The following is an 18,876-nucleotide window of genomic DNA, read 5'->3' as shown; positions in this document are numbered from 1 at the left end:
CGACGCAATTAGGTTGGTACCCTTAAAAGTACCGAGTTCGGTACCCAACCCTATTGATTTGACAGTCGATATGAATGGTTACTTTGTGTAAAACTAAAATCTCAATTCGTGCAAATACAGAACACAAAAACCAACCAGAATCTCATGGAGTGCTGATGCCAAACTATAGTCTTTTTACAGGCTGTAATGAGTGAGTCTGTTAAACTGGTGCTGCGTGATTTAGTGTTGGTAATATGAATCCCTTTTTATCCGAGAACTTGATGTGACGTCGTCCATAGTGCTGAGATCTACCTCGGCTGGAAGTCTGGGTAAAATATTCCACGTATCACACCTTCAATAACCATATTAGAAAACGTATCTGCAAACAATTGAGAAACATTCATTAAATGTATTTGTAAAACAATACATGTGCACATGCAGAGTTTATTACAGGATTTTGTTTTTGCAGCATGTCTTTTGGCAAAATACTACTTATTACAACAAGACAAGAAACTTCTATTACACAAAAACAAATCAGCAGTAATTAGACTGATTTAAGTTCTCAGCTCAGTTCAATTCAGATATAATAACATGTGATTCAGTGAGCGAATGAGTCATGTGAGTCAGTTCAGCGAGGATGGGAGTTGTGTGACTGATTCATACGAATAATTCCTGTGTTTAAGTTAGCTTGATTTACAAATATATATATTTTTTTGTTCATTTTAAATTTGGCTAAAGAAATGAATACTTAAATTGTGCAAGGATGCATTAAATTGAACATTAAAATATACATTAAAAATTAAATGCTGTTCTTTTGAAAAAAATAAAATCATGGTTTACGAAACAGCATGACTAAACACTGATAATAAAAATAAAAAAGTGTTTTTATCAGATGAATCTTATTAGAATGATTTCTGAAGGATCATGTGACACTGAAGACTGGAGTAATGATGCTGAAAATTCAGCTTTTCCATCACAGGAATAAATTACATTTTAATTTTAAACTAATAATATTTCACAATATTACTGGTTTTACTGTATTTATCAGATAAATGCAGCCTTGTTGAACATAAAAGACTTTTTTTCAAAAAACTTCTAAACTGCAGAACATATGTGACCCTGGAGCACAAAACCAGTCTTAAGTCGCTGGGGTATATTTGTAGCAATAGCCAAAAATACATTGTATGGGTCAAAATTATCGATTTTTCTTTTATGCCAAAAATTATTGGGATATTAAGTAAAGATCATGTTCAATGAAGATATTTTGTAAATTTCCTACTGTGAATATATCAAAACTTAATTTTTGATTAGTAATATGCATTGCTAAGAATTTCATTTGGACAACTTTAAAGGCAATTTTCTCAGTATTTAGATTTTTTTGCACCCTCAGATTCCAGATTTTCAAATAGTTGTATCTCAGCCAAATATTGTCCTCCTATCCTAACAAACCATACATCAATGTAAAGCTTATTTATTCAGCTTTCATATGATGTATAAATCTCAATTTCGAAAAACTGACCCTTATAACTGGTTTTGTGTTCCAGGGTCACATATATATATATGAATCTATAAGTAACACTCATTATAAACACAAACACACATATGCACATTTGTGTTTGTTTTACTGTTAGTTCATGATGCTTAATGCATTAGGTATTGTGAACTATATTTAGCATCTATATTCATTTTTAGATCTGTGTAGCAAAACTATTGTTTTCTTCAAAAATATTTGTATTTATCAGTCACCCATGAACAGGAGTGAAGAAAACATGAATGCATATGAATTCTTCTCCACCTTAAAAAAAAATCAAAGGAAAGAAAGGAAATATGAAGGACAGTCATGTACCGTTGGTGGTAGGCAGCAGATAGGGATCCCTCAGGAAGAGAAGTGCTGGTTGATGTGTCAGTTTACTGCAGGGTTTGGAGAGGAAAGGTCAGAGAGAGAACACAATGACTCACAAACTAGTTGAGTTTGTGATGACAGTGATAAAACACAAAGCTGACTGTGAAATTTATCACGCGGCTGGTGTCATTTCCCAGCTAGCGCAATAACTTCTCAAAAACGCTTTTATAAGAGCACTTGACATCAAAATGGCTCTGAAATGGTTTGGTTTTTACAGAAAACCCTGTTGATGTGCAGTGCTTCTTTCAGATGTAATACTGTAATAAGCAGCCAACATACCTTGATTCCTCTGATTCAGTTTCAAATGACCTAAACAGAAAAAGAATCACTTTAACACACACGTACACTGTACAATGATCTTTTTGGAATTACTATATTGAAATGTCTTTGTTTGTACAAAAGTCTGCTTTCTAAGGCCTTTACTTCAGACAAAATGACACACTATAAAGCCTTACCCACAACTCTCAGTTTTCGGCAGTGACGGGAAATGGCGGATATTGAGGAAATCCAAGAATATCTTTGGAAGAACCTCATTTTCCATGATTATAGTCTACACTCCCACACAAAGAAAATCAAATGGTTATTCCAGAAAACAGGAAAGCACTGTTGTTCATCATGTGATTTCATTTGTTGAGCATCAATTCGGTCAATACCTGGAGGTAGAGCTCGAGTCCTTGTCTCCTCTGCTCAAGAACCTTCGGCACCCAGTTCCTCACATGCTTCGAAGGGATTTCTGGAGGTTTAATGATCTTTTTAAGCTAGAAAAAATAGATGATAGGAGAAAAACATGTTACAAACTGGCCAGAAACCGTCTCAAGTATTTACACACAAGGGCAGACACGTTCTTTCGTGGAATTTCTGCATTTTCCAAAAACTGTAAATTGCGTAAATGTCTGCTTCATCTGACACTGACTTCAGATACCCACTTTCCTCAATGTACACAATCATATATGATGTACTGTAGCAGCACACAATAAACAGTCAACAGCAGTATTCTTTCTGAGCACATACAGTAAACACAGAGTAAAAATGAATACAGCTGTGCTGATTTTAAGCTGAAAACTTGCAATCAACACGCTGTTGCTCACATTCCAGAATTCCTCTGTGAAATATAAACAGTAATTATGTATATTAGCACTCCTTTGGAATGACCCCGGGGCCACTGTGAGAATGTTTCAGGACAAAAACGATTAGGTAATGCATTTAATGTCTTTAGTTTTATGAATTAACAATGAACAAACATCTTTATAGCATATAATTTAGGCTATAATTTAGAAAATATATATATATATATATATATATATATAATTTATGTTCATGTTAATTTATACATACATTAAAATAATAAATAGAGACAAATATTAAATATAGCAATTGGAAACTGAAGTAATGGCAGATCTTTTCTTCCATATTGTGACAAGTTTTGTATATCTAATAATAAGGAATAAGGAAGTACATTTTAGAATCTTTAGTCAAATTTATCCTATAAATTCCTCCATTTCTAAATATTGTGCCATTGATAAGACATGCTGTGTTTCTGCAGGGTATTAGAAGAAACACCTGACTGTTTATTCTTTAATTGTAACATGAACGTGAATTAAGTTCTTTAATTACATCCCTCAGACTTACACATCTTTAAGAGAGTTTATTTAAAGATGTGTCTAAATTTTGATGATATGCTTTTCTCCTATGCAGATTTTTGTTTTAATGTGTTTTTTCCCTATGTAATTCTTTGATATTTGAGGTATGATTGTGATTTCCCTGTTCATTTATGTGATTTTATGTTCTGCAAATAAAAACGTATATATTTTTGATTTATTTATTAAATATATAAAAATGTAAGTCCGTTTATTTTAACTGAATGAATCATTCAAAAGTAAGATAAATAAAATGCAAACAGAAAACATATGGGGTGAATTTGCATTTCATGCAAACTATAAATACACAGATGCTCGTTGTTAATACAAGTTGTTACTGATACATTAACTATTGTTAATGCATTAAAATATACAAAAAGCATTCATTGTATTTATGCATTTAGTATACGTTTTTATCCAAAGCAACTTATAGCGGAGTTATAACATAAGATGAATAAATGCTTTGATTACTGTTTATAAATAGTTCATATTAGCTGTTAATATATATAACCTTCTCATAAAGTGTCACCGGAAAGCTTTCTGACACATACAAATGTGTGTGGCTAAAAATAAAATGTCTGTGGTTGAGCCCTAGATACTCACTCTAGATTTAGCAGAAAACGCATTATACCATAATAACCAATGTATGCATGCTTACCATTTTATGTAGAGCGTGAAACTCACTGTATCGTTTCTCGACAGTATGCTGTCTACCACACATGAGCACCTCGATCTTAAAAACCTGGTGAGAAAAAGTGCGCTTCCATTATTTCTTTTACATTTAATGCGGTGAACGGGAATGGCTCTTATGTATCACAACGAATTCACTTTAAATATATACTATATCAAAACCCAGACATCATTTAGAGCATCATAGGCGGGGTTGGAGAGTTACAATGCAGTTCAAACGCGCCTCAACATGCTCGAAGTAGTCAGTTCACTAGGTTTTGAGACACTGCCAAAACGTCTACGCCTTAAAAAAAATGTATCGTTATTGACTGAGGTGAAGCGTAATGTTTGCTGTCGTACATTTGAATGAAAGCGTGTTTACGCCCGCTGGCTCGATCTGATAACAGCGTTTTAACTCACCGTGTAGCCCTTCTCAACGTTACTGCCCTCCGACCGAAAAGACGGGATTGACACTTCTATAGGATGCATGATCCGGCAAGATATATCCGTTATTATGTGGAACAATAGGTCAAATAACTCTACGAGATTTTTGGCTGGTCCTGCACTGTAATTTTAATGGTTGTCAAGTTCACTGGGCGCCTGACATGGGAAGAATTGAAAATATTCCACGCGCTTCTTCTCCATCGCACGCAGGAGTCTGCAGATGCAATGCTGCCACCTGTGCTTCTGACAGGGAAATGCATCATCAGCCCGGCACCCAAAAAATAAACATTTGCTGGAAATTTAGTCACCCTCATGCCTGCCAAGATGTAGATGAGGTTGTTTGTTAATCAGAACAGATTTGGAGAAATGTAGCATTACATCACTTGCTCAACAATGGATCCTCTGCAGTGAATGGGTGCTGTCAGAATGAGAGTCCAAACAGCTGATAAAAACATCACAGCAATCCACAAGTAAACCACACAACGCCAGTCCATTAATTAACGTCTTATGAAGCTAAAAGTTGCGCGTTTGTAAGAAACAAACCCACCATTAATACATTTTAACTTCAAACTGTTGCTTCTGGCCAAAATAGGAGTGACACTGCAGAGGATCATTGGTGAGCAACTGATATTATGCTAAATTTCTCCAAATCTGTTCCCATTAAGAAACAAATTCATCTACATCTTAGAGGGTATTCGGGTGAATGCATTTTCAGAACTATTCCTTTAAATGAGTAAAGACTGCTGCTGTTCATGCTATAATAAATGGGGTTTCAAGTTATCTGATTGCAGTTTCAATAACTCATATAATTTTTGTAATAAAAAAAAAAACTTGTTTTATATATAAATTGTAAAATCAGCCAGGTTACCAATAAAGATACCCAATTAATGATCAAAATGACCTCCTAATTTAGTCTAAAATATTTTTGTTGTTGTTTCAGTTATTTAAAGGGGTCATATGATGCCTCTCTTTGGAGTGTTACAAGCTCTTGGTGCATAAAGAAGATCTGTAAAGTTGCAAAGACTAAAGTCTCAAATCCAAAGAGATATTCTTTATAAAAGTTCAGAGTCAGCCACGCCTACCTAAAACGGCTCGTTCTAACATGCCCGTTTTATGTTTACGTGGCGCGATGCAACGCAACGCGTAAAAACACAGTATAAGTCATTATAATCCGTTATTATGTCCCCACTGGATGCAACAAATGCCTCGTTTATAATGGGTTTTAATGTTTTTGTCTCGTCGCTCCGGCCGGGACACTGCATCACAGTATGGTAAGGGGCGTAACCATAGACTGTATAAAAACAGGGCGTAACATTTCCGTCACACGCTTGAGGTATTCGGCCAATCACAACGCACTGGATAGTATTGTGTCATTCTATTATATATTATGCTATTTACTCAATATGGTATTATCTTACTTAAAATATGATGAATGGTCATGAAAGTAATCAATATACTGATTAATATGCTTGAGTTATTCCAATACTGGATGTCCTAATGTAGAATGTAAGTCTGAGGGCCCATCCATTGGGCAATACTGGTGATTTCCATTGGATTGTACCAAGTTAACTTAAATAACCCAATGAACTCTGGGTTATTCCCAGAAGTTAACAGGAACAAGTAAACAGATTTGATGAATGTCTCATGTGACCACCTTATTGGCAGCAGAATGAAGGTGGCTGGTCTGGCCAAATTCCACCATTAATAAAAATGGCCTTGGGAGTAAAAGTGGCTGATCTGGCAAATTCCACTGATAAGCATACCTGAGCACATGAGGTCATTTAAGATGTGACATCAGCACAAGTGCGTTTTAGTCACCATAATGTCCTTGACTTGGACAGTCAGTGCTCAAGATTTAGTCATTGTGGCAAACCAGATATAAATTAAAAAAAAACAGCAACTACCAACTTTGGTAAGAGAAAAAGGTATAAAACGGATGAGCTGACAGACAAAGACTCAGATGCGGCGGCCGTCATCTCGGCTTTGTTGCTGTGACAATAAAGTCTTATTTTGACATCTGGAACTCTGCTTCTTGAGCTTTATTGACAAATTTGAGAAGACCATAGTTTGTTCCACGACAATAGCTGGCCAATCAGAGCACACCTCGCTTTTTCAGATGAGCTTTGTAAAAATCGACGCGTTTCAGAAAGGCGGGGCATAGAGGAGAAACAATAATGTACAGTATGTGGAAAATAATGTGTTTTTTTAACCTTAAATCGCATAAACACATTTCATTACACCAAATACACAAAATAATGTTCTTTTTAGCAGCATTATATGACCCCTTTAATCTCATGTTATTAGTAAATCTATATATACATTTGATTTAATTTTAATTGTTACTTATTTTTTATTACTTTTAGAAAATACTTTAGAAATCACACAAAACTGTAAAAAAAACAAAAAAAACAACAGCACATATAATATTTACTTTGAGCAAACATTTTCTGAATTTGTAGCAAGATTTATGGATTTAATTATCACAATGTGAGAGTGGCAAGTTAAAATACAAGACAATGTCATTTAATGAAGTGTGAAGTTATTTATTCAAGTAATTTTCATTTCATATATAAAACATGTTGCAGTAATATGAGCATCTGTATATAAATATCTACTTAGAATACACAACTAAAGCATCGCTCTAGCACACTAAAGCATGTTTTAGGTAAAAACCCCAGTGTGGATCAATATCTGAAGGTTTAATGTTTATCATTTATCAGTCTGAGAGAATGATGCTGAATGATTTGGGGAATGTGTGGTATCTGCAAACTGTGGTGGTTTCTGGCAGTATAAGCACCATTTTATCTAAATTTCTATAGGAGGAATCCAGCACAATATGATCCTGGACTCTATGTTTTTAATTTTTCTTTTTTGCTTAGTAATTTCATAGCAAAAAAAACAACAAATAAACTGAATAATGCAATTCACTGTAAAACTGGACTTATGCCTCAGGCTTCTATATTCTGCGGCATTGTCAACATTAAAATGCCCTGCTGATTATTGGCTCTCACAAACAGGAAAGTGGCCCATGATCGGTGTCCATTCATCTGTTCACTTTGTCGCAGGTTTTTTATCATCAAACTTCTTTTCTGATTATCTTTCCCTATTCCTTAGGATCCTTTAGTAGATTCTCAATACCTGAAATAAATATAGCATATTAATGTCTTTAGTTTAACTAGTCAATCGAAACATAATGTATACAATATGAAATAAAGGAAGTATAGCCTACTCACTGTGAAATATGACATCCTGAAACATAAACGTAGTTTCCGGTGTAACGTACATCACAGCGCACATTATTGTTACTGTAGTCCGACTCTGGCACCTGGTAACTGGGATTTATACTAACCTAAACCAGAAAAAGACAAACAGGCTGAAAGTCAGGAACATGATATTGGAAATTTTTTGAATGCAATAATAAATTATTTGATTAAGGCCATAAACCTTGAGAATGTAGTTTCCAGGTTTCACATCAGTAATATCTATCCACTGGCAGTCGATGTCGGCATTGTAAGTGTCGTAACACCCTGGAGTCAGGCCCTGGAAATACAACAATAGCATACTTTTAGCACATGCACATGTAAAATAGTTACAGTACCTTGAAGTACAATGTCAAAACTAAGGTATAAGCATCATACAGCATCATGGTATTTTTTCAAGTAACATATTATACCATCACTAGACCATAGTAAGTATACGGTCAGACATGTTTCATTAAGGTCACTTTTTTTCTTGCAGTATCTCTGATTAATAATGACCAATTCGTACGTATTTTATGAGATGGCTAATTCGTATGAATTCATACGACCTCTTTTGTACATTTTCTGTGAGGGCTAGGTTTAGGGGTGGTCATTCATACGAATTCCTATGACTATGCCACCTCGTAAAATATAGGCTACGATATTTCACAAAACATATTAATTCATACGAGCCAGGTCGTACAGTTTAGTCACCTCGTAAAATATTTACAAATTGCCATGAGATTGGGTTGAATAATTACATATTTTTATTCCATGTTTGTCAAGAATTTATTTTCGACAAACATGGTGATCCCAGAATTCATTGTAAATCCATCCAAGATGGTGGACACTGCAGGAGAAATATTAAGTAAATATGTAATATCATTCAATATTCAATTTTTTGCATATTTTTTTGAGTAGTACCCTTACAAAAGTTAACTATGATTATACTACAAATAAAACCAAAAAACCATGGTTACTTAAATGGTGGTAACCACAAATTAATCATGGTTTTGCTACACTAACCATAGTTTAACCATGGTATTTATAGTAAACTAAAAATTAATAGTAAATTTATAGTATAACTGTGGTTATACAAATGGTAGTCAATATGCTAAAAAAAAAAACATGGTTACCACACTTTTACTATAATAAAACCATGGTTAATTTATGTAACGCATTTTGTTAGCTTAGCAACATGCTAACTTCAGAATCTTCAGAAATCCATTGTGAATTGAGTCTTCTGTCTTTCAGTGAGTCAGTGAGTCTTTCAATGAGAAGCACTATTGTTATAATGTACAAAGTTTCAAATCTGTCACTTGAGGTTTCATTTTAGTAGTTTAATGTATTTCTTATGTTTAGGCCTACTGGAGTAGTGTTGTTAGCTTAGCAACATGCTAATCTCAAAGGCTTTAGAAATCCATTGTGATTTGAGTCTTCTTTGTGTTTTTTATCAAAGGCACTATTTTGCAATACAATGTTTCAAATCGGTCACAGGTTTAATTTCAGTTATGTTAGGGTGACCATACGTGCCATTTTCCCAGGACGCGTCCTTGCCAGGATTTGTTTTGGCTTTGTTTTTTCCTGTTTTCATGCTTGCTGAAGGTAATGATCGAAAAGTAGTTCGACCAATAACATGCAGGCATTGTACATAATGGCACAATCATGGTGTGTGTGAGAAGGTGGGATCTACGGTCAAAGCGATGCAATTACGCGTACATAGGATGTGTGTTCGACTTAAAAGCAGCGCGGCTCAGATCGATCAGTGTTTGACATCAAAGTACCTCGAGAGCATTTTGAAAGCATAAGGAACCGTCTGTATGGTATTTTGATGTCATACACCGATCGGTCTGCACACGCAAACAAAGCCAAAACCTAGATATTTTAAGCAATACAGAAATCCTGGCCAGGACGCGTCCTGGGAAAATGGCACGTATGGTCACCCTAAGTTATGTCGTTTTGGAACAAAGTCATAGAAGCACATAAATAATAAATGAGAGTGACCTGAGTGTGGGAGGTGCAGGCGTATCGTCGGTAGTAGCCGTAGTCACAGGACGTGTCCTCCAGACAGAAACTGGCCTTGTGTCCCTCTGCTACTCTTCTCTGTGAACTGGATTCCAGCAGGTCGTAATGACTGAACTCGTCCATGCTGTGGTAGTGCCTAGAAACAGCAAAGTAAATCAGATTATCATCATGCATCACTTCCAACTGGTGCATTTCAAATTTTGCCTGCCTCTGCAGAATCGCATTTCTAGCTGGGTTAGTTAATAGGATTTAGAATGCCTTCCATTCATTTTCAACGCTGTAATCCGATTGATGAACTTCCTAAACACTGGGACATATATCAGATCTTCAGGAAGAAAAGAATATCATGCAGAGTCTTTCCAAAAGAACTCCATGGCCGATGTGCGAGCAGGAATTTACACCACGCAAACCTCTGCTTATTTCACCTCAAATAGTCTCAATGGAGACAGTCAAATCGTTAAAGGGATACTTCAACCAATTTTTCATGCAGTTTTTTCCATGCAATTACAATGAATGGCGACTTTTGAGCTTTAGAAATGTAACAAAAGTACCATAAAAGCATCATAAAAGTATTTTATATAATTTGTGTGCTACATTTCAAGTCTTCTAAGGCCAAACAAGAAACAGACTGAAATTTGATCTTCCCCTTAAGCTGTTAATTTGAGAATCACTGCTGCCAGAGTTGAGTTGAACGAGAGCCGTCTGACTTGTCTAGAAATAATGCATATTTGTGAACAATCTTTCAGCTTGTTTCTGTGAAATGGATTATTTAGAACTGATTCATTGAATCATAAAGATCCAACTCAAAAGAACAATTCATTCACAAATCAGACATGGCTACACAAATGGCTTAAAGAGATCACATTTGAAGCTTAAAAGCTCCGGTGTATATTGATTGTAATTATATGGGGAAAAGCGACCAGTACATTCTTCAAAAATTCTCCTTTTATGTTCTACAGAATAAAGAAAGTCAAACAGGTTTGGATTGAGTAAATGATTCAAAAAAGTATTTTCTGGATGAAATATTCCTTTAAACCAAGTGGAAAAACCGCAGCATAGCCAAAAATCACTTCATATTATCTTAATGGACGATTCAGTAGCCCCAGCTTTAAAAACAAAAAACATTTTGTGCAGTCTAAATAATAAATAACAACCAGAAAAATTCATATTATGACACGTCAAATAAATGCAGGTCAGCACAGACCTTACGCCTCATTTATGCGTAAGACCTAAAGTCATTGTATACACTGGAGCTTCTCCAAATGTATGCCGTAGTCGGTGGTGAGACACGGCTTACTTCAGGACGAAACTATGCAGTGAGCCATTACTGAGTCAACTGAAGTATAAGCAGCAATAGTGGGCCTCTTCTAAGTGTTTTCATTTAGACAAGAACACAGACCTTTTTCCCCTGTAAAAACAGCACCACCAGCACTAGATTCAGATATCAGTCAGATACAACACTCAAACCATGATAAAGCTTCACAATCTTACTTTTGCCTAAGGAATTCAGTTCATTGCATCATATCTGCTCCCTTTAGAGTTCTCAAAAGTGGTCTGTGATGCATTACTAAACATGCAACTGCAGAAATGGTTGGACCTGTCAGATTCGGACTTACTGATGGCAGCTGTGCCATTCCCAGGTGTAGCGTGGCCTGCTGGGAAGGAAGTCGGAGGTTCCTTGGTTCTTGACTCGCTGCGGGAATCTCAGCAACATACGCGTGTCGTAGTCTCTCACGCTGGATCTGTATGCAGTGCTGCTCGACAAAAACAGCCCAACGGTTACAAAATATCAGACATTCCTTAAGTTTCTCATATTGTCCTAACAGCTTTCAGAATGTGTATCTTGGCCCCGTGGCCACATTTCAAGTGCACATGGAACAACTACAGATGCATGTTTCCAAAGTAACTACTGGACTATTTTCTGCGTGCCCCAGTAATGTGTTTCGCAGTCATGCATGTGATCATTTTTCCATGTAAACAGCTTTATGTGAAATCTGTTTGTAGAGTTTCTAACTTCCCAACGTGGCAGGACTTTTCGTTTAATTCGTTCCCCTCTCACAGAGCTGGTTTGAGTTATAGGATGTTCCTACCACATGGGTTTTAAATAGGTTCTCATGACTCATCTGTTACACTTGGAGGAATGCGAGCTCGCTAACTCTCTCTAGGTGCAGCACTGTACCGAAAATCTTGATTACGTTCTTCTGTTTTATATCAGCAATAATACCTCGCCAAGCAGTTTTCCTCAGCGGCGCATCTGAGATTGTACATTGGAACTCTCTGCACGTAGGCGGACGCTTGGATGTAGTATGGGTCTCCAACAAGATCAGGCAAACCTATGAAACACTGAAATGTTTTATTAAAAGATACAAGAAAATGTACAGAATTCAAATAAAAATACAAGATAGTTATTTTAAAACAGCTTAAACTAGCCTGACCACCTGCCAAGTTCTCAAAACCCCTCGAAGAACCATCAGACCACCCCGACAAGCAAACCACCTTAGCCTGCTTTTTTTTCTGCAAGGATGCCATTATTTTAACCCAAGAGTTTCAATTAAATTAAACACATGTAATTAAAATACAAGAGGAGGATCCCATGGCGTCATGCTCTTTTTTTTTTTTTTAAATAGGTGCCGAATATTTTAAACACTTTTTTTAAACTTTACATTTCTTCATATAGCTTGAATGGTATAGTTTCATAAATGGTGGACAGATTATGCATTTTGCGACTGGATGAGATTGACCAAAAGTAGACATTCGAACTGTTGATTTCCAACACAACATTGCAAATCATTTTTAATCCAGAGTAGCCTATTATGCAACGTAATAATCAAAGATCAAATTAATAGTATTTTTATTTGTTTATGTGGAAAGTTGCCCACCAAAAATATAACGTATGAATAAGCATGATGCTAAAATAGCAGAAAGTAAAGAAAGACACAGACAGACAGACAGACACACAGACAGACAGATAGATAGATAGATAGATAGATAGATAGATAGATAGAGTCGGTCCTAACCATACTGGAAGTATCTTGTGCCATATCCCGGGCGCGGTGCAGGACGCGGTCTCTCATACGTGTCATAATAGTTATAAAACGGGTTGTCCGGGTCAGTAGACTTGTATGGGTTGTAAGGATCATCTCCAACCATCCTTTCATCGTCCAGCGCGGGTCTGTCGGTGCCGTTGACTGATGTTTGCAGCTGCTCCGTCTGATTCCTGCGGCCGCGTGATCCTCTGGCGCGCGTTCCACCTGATAACCAGCGCGCGCCGATACCTGTCTGCAAGCGCGCGGAGCGGCTCTGGGAGGCTCGCGAAGAAGAAGAAGCAGCAGCTGCTGAGCCGTCGGTTCTCGTAGCTGCATCATCGTTGCGGACGATGGCTATCGGCCTGGCTTGCGTCTGCTCTTTGTTTCCGTCTCGTTTTAACGGTGGCTGATATTCCGAGCCTTGACTTAATATACTAAAGAGTTTGCCGTTGTGCTGCCATTGTATGGTTTGTCTGAGAGCTGCCGCTCCACTGTTGCCCTGACGCTGAGAAAGACCAGTTTGTACAATGCAACTTAATAAACACACATGCGCAAATGCGTAAATTAAGGTGTCAATTAAACTCGTACTCATTTTTTATGTTAAATTGGCTTCTCCAGTTCTGCTTGCCGACGTTCCAGTAACTGAATTGGGGAAACAATAAAATTGGGCTAAGTTGTGCTCTTTCATAAAGCTTGCTTGTAAATTAAAAAAATAGCCTAATAGATTAAATTAAATCAAGTGAGACTTACATAACGGAAAGGTGAGATCTCAGTGCGACCTCCTATTGCTCTGCACTTGGACTAACTGATGCGCAAGCGACAGGGAGGAGGAGCTGATTTTTTAAAAAGTTTCTTGTTATACAAGCTCCGGTAACGGAAAAGCCCCGTTCTTATGAAACTGTAAAACGTGTTATTTAACATGTTGAAAATAAATATGTAAAGAATTTGTAAAAAAAATGACTTAAAACTGCTGTCATCGTGGCCTACTTTACATCAGTGCAAAAATGTTTGTTGACATTTTCCTCAGTGCGATGCGTTCCCATATGCATACACATACATTAATAATAAAGAAAGATAAAAAGGAAACTAGTATAAAATGCATGTGCCATGTATTCTCAAAAAAAAAACAAAAAAACAAGTGTAACCATCAAATAAAACGTAGGCTACTAAACTGCTTTATTGTTCCTTGAATGCATATTTTAATCATTATTTTTCAACATATTTATAAATAAATAAATAGAAAGAAACCAAACATACAGTTTGTGACTTTTTTACATTTTTAAAAATGTTATATAAAATCTTTATTTTTGTATAAATATTATTTTTATAATAAATACAGATACTATAAAAAAGTTTCAGATCATTGCGTTTTCTTCAAAATATTATTAACAAAACTAAAGATCTTGATGAAATGAATGAAAGATAATGGTTTTTGGATCAGCATTTCCCAACATGTTGTGCTGTCACAAATCTGAGTTTTGATGAACCTTTAAGAGGCACTTAAAAAAAAAAAACTTGGCAAAATGTCTCCATATATCAATGTTCTCATAGAATGAGGACTGCAAAGTAAGCAAAACTGATTTACACTACATTGTCTGTTCAGGAAGTTGTTGCTCATAAAACGAAATCCGTTTTTTATTTTCCTCCTATAACTTTCACTAAATCCTTTATTATGCTGTAGCTCTTTCTGAAAGCAAAGTCATGTGTGGGGCCTTCACAGCTTTACGAGGTGCTACATTAACCATCACATGTGCTTAGGAGCTCCATGTCTTGTTGGAAACTGTTCTACATTCGTCACATGATGCACTGTTTATAACATTCAATCATAAACTCACCTGGGCCACCCAGACCTTAACGTAGATGCCTCCTTCCACTCTTTCCCTTAACTGTTACGTACTCTCATCTAATCAAACTACTGCCTTATACTTTCCCATGAGCGATGCATCCTATGGCTTGCAAAGGAACCATAATTGCTATTTAGAAAAACGTAATCAATGGTCTCCAAATTCTGTGTCTAGCCTCTTAAAGCACTCATGCCCAGTGACAACCCGCAAGGGCCAACATTGCACGACTAGATGGAGAGGTTTCCAAAGTCTTTTTTCCCTCTCTTTTCAGCGCACCAACAGAAAATATCCTTTAAATTTAAGGCTTCGCTGAACGTGTGTCATAAATGACATGGATGACATTTCATTGTGGCCTTCGCTCTGAACCCATAGACTACATATTATCTTTGTCAATGTAAAATGAATCTCTTTTAGATGAGCCATTCTATATTCATCATCCACGAGTGCAATGAAATTATGCAAACTCTGTTGCGGACACTAGAGGGCACATTTTCACTTAACAATAGGATGGTATTCTTCTTTTCTTTGCAGACATACTAATTGCAGCAAGTTGAATTTATTTAGAACAACTTGCCTGAATAAATAAGCTTTCCATTGATGTATGGTATGTTAGGATAGGACAATATTTGGCCGAGATACAACTATTTTAAAATTCAAAATACTGAGAAATCTGGAATCTGAGGGTGTAAAAAAATCAAAATACCGAGAAAATCCAAATGAAGTTCTTAGCAATGCATATTACTAATCAAAAATTAAGTTTTGATATATTTACGGTATGAAATTTACTAAATATCTTCACGGAACGTGATCTTTACTTATCCTAATGATTTTTGGCATAAAAGAAAAATCGATCATTTTGACCCATACAATGTATTTTTGGCTATTGCTACAAATATGCCCCAGCGACTTAAGACTGGTTTTGTGGTCCAGGGTCACATATATTGATGGATTTTGTGAGAGGACAACAGGGGATGGACTTTTTCAGTCGAGGAACTGTTATTATGGATTATGGACTTATTTTGGCCAGCAGTGATTATTTAAAGTTAAAATATATATATATATATTGATGGATTTGTTTCTTACAAACATGCATATTTTCGCTTCACAAGCATGGACTGGAGTGGTGTGGATTATTGTGATGTTTTTATCAGCTGTACATAGTTTTGTATGTGATAAGAAATGGGGGAGGGGTGCCTTTTTATTTTTTAAAAAATATTACTGGAACGGGATTTTAAATATATAATATTTAATATATATATATATATATATATATATTGCACAAACTGATTTCCGCTATAAAATATAGCGACTGACATGCAAGCTACAGTTATGTACTAGCTGAACAGGTGATTCATGTTACAGCTGGAATGCTGCATCAACCAATCAGCATCCGGGAAATCTGTTTTTTAGTCTGCAGCATGTTATGTGTTAAAGCTTTGCCATGCAATATGTTCTCCAGTTGTGTCATCAAAGTACCCATCAATCAGTGAAGTGTTAAGAACTGTATCAGTTAAAGCTTTGATTAATTCTACTGATCATGAGATCAGTGACACCCACACAAGACTTTAAACTCAAAATGGGCCATACGAACATTACATGACCTCCCTGAACCGCCTGCGTAATGCTGAAGCATGCCAGCGGGGCTAATTTTGCACAAAAATGGACGTCAGCCCAAACTTTCTTGGAGATATGTGAGTCTCAGATTAACATTTTTAACAATGTGAAAACGTTGCAGTTGGCTCAAGAGTAGTAGGCGATGACAAGAATAACATGAATGTAAAGTACATTGCAACAACACTTTGAAATGGCAACGCATTATAAAATAAAACCATAAATTTCTATCCTCCTCCACGACCTGCTGGCGCATTCAAAGAGAGAAATAAAAGTGTTTTTCTTCACAAGGACTCAGATGGGGTATTCAGAGAATGAAGCGCAGGCTCCGATTATCTGCTCATATTCCACAAGGCCAGATTCAAACGTTTTAATAAAGTCTTGCATTCCAGTGTAGCTGTCTGACATGTCAACTGCAGTCTGTCTGCGTGAAAGAAAAATAGAAAACACTCTGTGCTCGTCGTCTGAGAGCCACATGAACAGAACCAGCTGTAGGCTAGTACTGGGACGTTGTTTTTCGTACATCACCCGGTACGTTCAGCGCCGGGCTTCCCTCTTCTCTGGCAGCTTTCCTCAGGCAGTAGAACCACATATGAAAGTAATTAACCTAGTTCCTCTGTCCACGTTGCTTGCTTTCTCTTCAGTTGATAGGCAATGCAGTAAAAGTCGTCTGCTGAAAACACAGACGGCCTAAAAGCAGTGCCGATCCTAGACTATCGGCTCTGCCTAAAAGTGGTAGTCAAAAGGAAATGAGGTAAAGCTGCGATGAATCATCAGTCAGACATATAATTCGAGCGCGTCGGGTTTCGTAGACGAAAATATCAAATGGCTCATTATCATTGCATGAAGCACCGCTCACACTGAAGTCACTTTCTATTGGTCAAACTGGCGAATTCGCGTGTCCAACTGGAACAGGAGCGAAATCTGCATGGAGAGCGTTTTCACGCTCGAGCGAAACTCCAAATAGTGCGGCTTCTGATTGAAACTGACTGGATTTTGCCTGCGAAATTTCGCAGAGCAGCGGTAAACGTGACCGCACTTTTAAAACCTACAGAAGCAACATAAAAAAAACATTAATAGCTTTCCTGAACTTCAGAGGAAAAGGGGAGACCTTAATGTTGACAATGTTGTTTTTTGTTTCCAGAATGTTCTAAGAATGTTATTTTATAGTTAGCCTACTGAACGTCATTAATTGGTTCCCAAAAATAACCAAATGAGAACCAAATACTAACGTTAGGGGAATGTTCTGTATTTGGGAAATGGCACTTGAATGGACTTCATGAACTCAACTTATGAAAAAATACAAATACAGCTTTTATAGGCCTATTCATTTTTTATTTTATTTTATGATTTACTTTTTTTAATTGCCTATCTAACATTACACTGCCTGACATTTTTAAGCAACCTAAATTGTAAATTAACTTATATAGTATCAAAATAAACTAGTAACTCGGCACAGCTCGTTTCAGACGATTTCCCCTGAAAAAACAGCAGGTTTCCATTACTCAGAGGCAAGGAGCGAATCCTTAACTGGTATTGTGCACATCCACACTGGCCTACGTGGCACTCGGCACGTGTAGGCTGGATTGGGAGAGAATTCATCGAGAGTGAACCAGGGGAGGAGTCCCTCTCTCTTTTTGCAGAACACCAAGTAGTAACGTCTTTCCATATTGCCTTCTAAACATTTCTGTCATTCCCTTTAGGTCATGTTTGAATTCCCTCATTATAAATCCCATGGAATGGGGGCTGTTTATGGGTAGGAGTAAACCACAATGTTATCATTGGTGGTGACAAAAGAAGAATTCAAAGTTAACTCAGACTTTTGGCTAAACATTAGATTTCCAGAGAAATTCTTCTGAACATCAGTGGTTTTGTAGTCTGACCTTGTCTGCTTTTTTTTCTCTCTCTCATAACAGGGTGATATTGTTGTAAGCTGTTATTTGAAAGCAGCAGAAGAAAGTAAGTTTAGTCTGAATGGCTAGTATTTATACAATTATAGACAACTGGGACAAAAAATAATATTGTGAAAGTAGAATTATAAATTATATATATATATATATATGTATGTGTGTGTGTGTGTGTAATTGTCAGGTGACCGCATCATGATGCATGTGCAATTCAGCAAACAATGTTGAGTTGGAAATATTTTTAATGCAATTTTATGTAAAAATGTTGTAATGCAAAAAAAAATAAAAAATGCTGGTTTTTAAACATCTCTTCCATCACACTAGAAAAGATAATTACATTGCTTGCAGTATACATGCTACAGTGAGAGTAATATAAGGAATATGCTATTCCAAACACAGTACAACTCCCAGTTACTTTTCACTATGTGGTGTATACCTTTGTGAACAAACTAATTACAGTCAATTTAGTCTTCTTACATTATTTTAAGGATCCTGAATTTGGACAGGAGCATTCTGAAACAAACTACAAAACAGATTAACTGTATGTCAAGTAAAATAAAGGATACAATAATGGTAAAAAGTATATATTTTT

At 36.4% G+C, this 18,876-nt stretch overlaps 2 protein-coding genes across 3 annotated transcripts; both read right to left on the bottom strand.

Annotated features, from left to right (window-relative positions):
* On the bottom strand, nucleotides 1-4,832 carry LOC107686500 (sorting nexin-24-like). Of its 2 annotated transcripts, XM_016483535.1 has the most exons (7): nucleotides 4,609-4,832; nucleotides 4,178-4,261; nucleotides 2,536-2,640; nucleotides 2,338-2,432; nucleotides 2,162-2,191; nucleotides 1,826-1,890; nucleotides 1-358 (listed from the first exon to the last, which is right to left on the bottom strand). In XM_016483535.1, the coding sequence occupies exons 1-7, from the start codon at nucleotides 4,675-4,677 to the stop codon at nucleotides 288-290; spliced, it is 519 nt and encodes a 172-aa protein (XP_016339021.1). In that variant the 5' UTR covers nucleotides 4,678-4,832; the 3' UTR covers nucleotides 1-287. The 2 variants fall into 2 exon arrangements, with proteins under 2 accessions (XP_016339021.1, XP_016339022.1); XM_016483536.1 differs by lacking the exon at nucleotides 4,178-4,261.
* A 2,322-nt stretch (nucleotides 4,833-7,154) lies between these two features.
* loxa (lysyl oxidase a) lies at nucleotides 7,155-13,728 on the bottom strand. Its single transcript, XM_016483468.1, has 8 exons — nucleotides 13,673-13,728; nucleotides 12,914-13,564; nucleotides 12,121-12,229; nucleotides 11,513-11,650; nucleotides 9,876-10,032; nucleotides 8,077-8,172; nucleotides 7,866-7,981; nucleotides 7,155-7,770 (listed from the first exon to the last, which is right to left on the bottom strand). The coding sequence occupies exons 2-8, from the start codon at nucleotides 13,512-13,514 to the stop codon at nucleotides 7,764-7,766; spliced, it is 1,224 nt and encodes a 407-aa protein (XP_016338954.1). The 5' UTR covers nucleotides 13,515-13,564; nucleotides 13,673-13,728; the 3' UTR covers nucleotides 7,155-7,763.
* Between the last annotated feature and the right edge of the window lie 5,148 nt (nucleotides 13,729-18,876).

The sequence above is a fragment of the Sinocyclocheilus anshuiensis genome, unplaced genomic scaffold, assembly GCF_001515605.1.
Source record: "Sinocyclocheilus anshuiensis isolate Anshui unplaced genomic scaffold, SAMN03320099.WGS_v1.1 scaffold838, whole genome shotgun sequence".
NCBI lineage: Eukaryota > Metazoa > Chordata > Actinopteri > Cypriniformes > Cyprinidae > Sinocyclocheilus > Sinocyclocheilus anshuiensis.
The sequence above is the reverse complement of the archived record's forward strand: the minus strand, read 5'-3'. Positions and strand labels throughout refer to the sequence as shown.